General features: G+C 40.8%; 1 protein-coding gene across 1 annotated transcript; it reads right to left on the bottom strand.

Moving 5' to 3' along the window:
* Positions 1 to 1,083: 1,083 nt before the first annotated feature.
* six6a (SIX homeobox 6a) lies at positions 1,084 to 2,884 on the bottom strand. Its single transcript, XM_067242634.1, has 2 exons — positions 2,313 to 2,884; positions 1,084 to 1,249 (listed from the first exon to the last, which is right to left on the bottom strand). The coding sequence occupies exons 1-2, from the start codon at positions 2,882 to 2,884 to the stop codon at positions 1,084 to 1,086; spliced, it is 738 nt and encodes a 245-aa protein (XP_067098735.1).
* Positions 2,885 to 3,201: the final 317 nt, after the last annotated feature.

Genomic DNA, 3,201 nt, shown 5'->3' with positions numbered 1-3,201 from the left:
TCGTGTGTTTGTTTTTACTCATGGAGACTATCTCGTTTAGTGAGCCTGGCGGCCTCTCTTTGACCTCTCGCTGTCATGCCGCATTACATGATGGGAAGCATGTTGGCCAATTATGATGAAAACGTGTCAGGGCACATAGTGTGGCATTATAAACATTAAACATTTGCTTCTCACAATCAGTCTATAGGCCTATCAAGTATTAGTGATGTGACTAAATATCTAAATTACATTTACCTAAATTCACAGCTTTATGAAACCGATAGTCGGAGCATTGAATTGGCCAGCATAATTTAAATAAGATTGCAGACCTTGTCAAAGATTACGACAATATTTCACAATCATATTTAAAGACTATGAAGCCACAGCCACACACATAAAACTATAAAAACAATTAGCTTTATCATGGTTAATTACTTCATAATAACACCATGCACCACTCCCAACATGGCTGCTTTTTAAGAATGAAAAAAGACTTTGGTTGTATTCTCTTGATCCACAATTATTTTATTAAGTTATCTTTACTTTTTTCTTTTATACTGAAACACGTTCACTAAAGCGCACATGCTCAACTGGTTCACCTGTGCACAAGGTAAATATTAAAAACACCATGCAAATTAATATCAAATTCTAACAGACAGAGCCAATCGTTTAAATAGGTAAATAAACATTATTTATAAAACTTTGAAAGTAAAAATATTACAGCGTCTTTTCAACATGAAATACCCACAGAAAACAGCAGGTCAGGCGCTAATGTCTCGTCCTCTTTTTAGTTTCATCTTGAGGCATTGGTTTATTAGTCCTCCCTTTAGAGGGATCGTGAATATGAATATGATCTTTTTTATTCCCTCTTGTATTAGGTTTCAGTCGTCATCCATTGTGGCAAAATGAAAACAAAATGAAAATATAGCTTTAAGACAGGGCTTTCTGTCAGAGCACTGGTGTTTTGGCAGCCATCAAAGAAGAACAGTTTCTTTAAAATTCAAACGCAGGCACTGTGACTGTTTGTATCAGATTGTCTTTCAGGTTCTCCTTCATTTATCTCCTGTTCATGTATTATCTTCCTCTGGACTTCCTCTCATGCCATCAGATGTCACATTCGCTGTCGCTGGAAGTGATAGAAATAGCCGAGGTGGCGGCTTTGCTTGACAAACTTGCCTCGGGACTAGAGGCTGTACCAAGTCGATCAGCGGTTCCATCTTCATCCGCTAAAGACCGAACCGAGCCCTGGGACATACCTTGCTGTTGTAACCTGAATAAAATAAAATGCAAATGTAAAAAATCTAACACTATTTTTGACACAATGCTGCATAAACAGATGAAGGCGTTCTTGCAATCATGGCCGCAGACCTTATGAATAGCCTATTTACATTGGCTATAGTTGAACTATTTTATAATTTTTACATGGATATGATCAGTTAATCAATCCATGATCCATTTGTGTGAAAGGACTGCATGCAGCGGGAATAAGCATAACAAAATGATAACACACTGGATTTTTTGTAGGCTACTGGCCCTATATGGGAAACTTTGAGAGGATGAAGGCGTTCTTGCAATCATGGCCGCAGACCTTATGAATAGCCTATTTACATTGGCTATAGTTGAACTATTTTATAATTTTTACATGGATATGATCAGTTAATCAATCCATGATCCATTTGTGTGAAAGGACTTCATGCAGCGGGAATAAGCATAACAAAATGATAACACACTGGATTTTTTGTAGGCTACTGGCCCTATATGGGAAACTTTGAGAGGATGTATTCAGGAATATCAAAATGGTGTTTGAGTAATATTTAAAAACAAACATAGGCCTATCAGGACTATTACGATTAATCGTACGATGTCATTCATGCGTAAAAGGTGGTCGTCTTGTGCAAAAATATTATTTAGTAAGATTGTGATTGGTTCTTTGCAATCTGTCATAGGCCTATTTAGTTAATTCATGTTCTAGACAAATAGGTCTATAAGTTTAAAGATTTAAATATAAAACAACATTGCAGCATAGGATACTGGAATGGACAATGCCTTCGAGTTAGGTGACATTGCTTTTTGCCTTTTGGGATTTCACTTGTTTTAAAAATTTCACAGAATAGAGGCTTGTTTATTTTCGTTTCGATTTGTTCAACACCGTCTTTTAAAGTTGACTAATTTGAAAAGATTTGATGCAGTAGCCTTTAGATTGCAGATACTTATATTGACATGACAAATGCATTTGTTTATAACCGTTACAACCCGTTTCTATAAATAATTGAAACCATCAATTCTATAACAGACTAGAATCATGCACAAAGGGGAGCTAGGCAACAACATACCTATTTTTCGCCGCCGCTGCTCTATCCCTTTGTCTACGATTTTTGAACCAGTTTCCTACTTGTGTGGGGGTAAGTCCAGTGGCCTGTGCAAGCTCTCTTTTTTTGCTAGGGTTCGGGTAAGGGTCTTGCAAGTACCATTCCCTTAACAGATGCCGGGTTCTCTCCTTGAAGCAATGGGTTTTTTGCTCTCCATCCCATATTGTTCTGGGTAATGGGAACTTCTTCCGCACCCTGTATTTGTCCACTGGCCCTAGCGGGCGTCCCCGCAGCTTCTCCGCCTCCTGGTAGTGAGCCTCCAGCCACAAGGCCTGCAGTTTTGTATGTGACTCTTTGGTGAACTTGTGGTTCTCCAAGATATGGTAGAGTTCTCTAAAATTCCCGGTATGAAAGGCCACGATGGCCCGCGCCCTAAGCACCGACTCATTCTTGTTGAGGACCTCGCAGGCTGCGGGGGCGACGGGCAGAGACCAGAGGAAGCGACCGAGGCGCTCGATGTCCCCGCTCTCTTCCAGAGTCTCGCAAACCCCCGCAACCTGCTGAGGGCTAAAATTCAAGATAGGCAGCTGAAACATGGAGGCTTCTCTTTTCTCCTCCGTCGCTCTCTCTCTCTCTCCTCTTGCTTACCCGTCTCTCCGTCTCGCTCTCTGTGTATCGAATCCAGACAAAAAGGCAATCCCAAAGTTAACAGATCAACCGTTAAAACCACTGAGGAACGCTGCCCTCTGGCTGGCTACTGCAGCCTCGGCTGGTGAACTTGGTAGGTTGAACGTGCAAGAGTATAAAAACTGGACCCGAGATGTATTTTGAAGGGGAAAAAGACAGTCAGCCCCTCTGCTGATTTTCTATTGGACTTGGCAGATTGGTTGCGTGGTTGCCATGGATGCCCGTC

This window comes from Osmerus mordax, chromosome 9 (assembly GCF_038355195.1).
Source record: "Osmerus mordax isolate fOsmMor3 chromosome 9, fOsmMor3.pri, whole genome shotgun sequence".
Lineage (NCBI taxonomy): Eukaryota > Metazoa > Chordata > Actinopteri > Osmeriformes > Osmeridae > Osmerus > Osmerus mordax.
This window is presented reverse-complemented; position numbering and strand designations above follow the sequence as displayed.

What these genes read in the sequence shown, in the direction of transcription:
- six6a (XM_067242634.1), bottom strand. Translation starts at nt 2,884, where the DNA reads ATGTTTCAGCTGCCTATCTTGAATTTTAGCCCTCAGCAGGTTGCGGGG. An exon ending in GCAGCGGCGGCGAAAAATAG is followed by an intron (nt 1,250 to 2,312) that starts GTATGTTGTTGC and finishes TATTTTATTCAG; the next exon opens with GTTACAACAGCAAGGTATGT.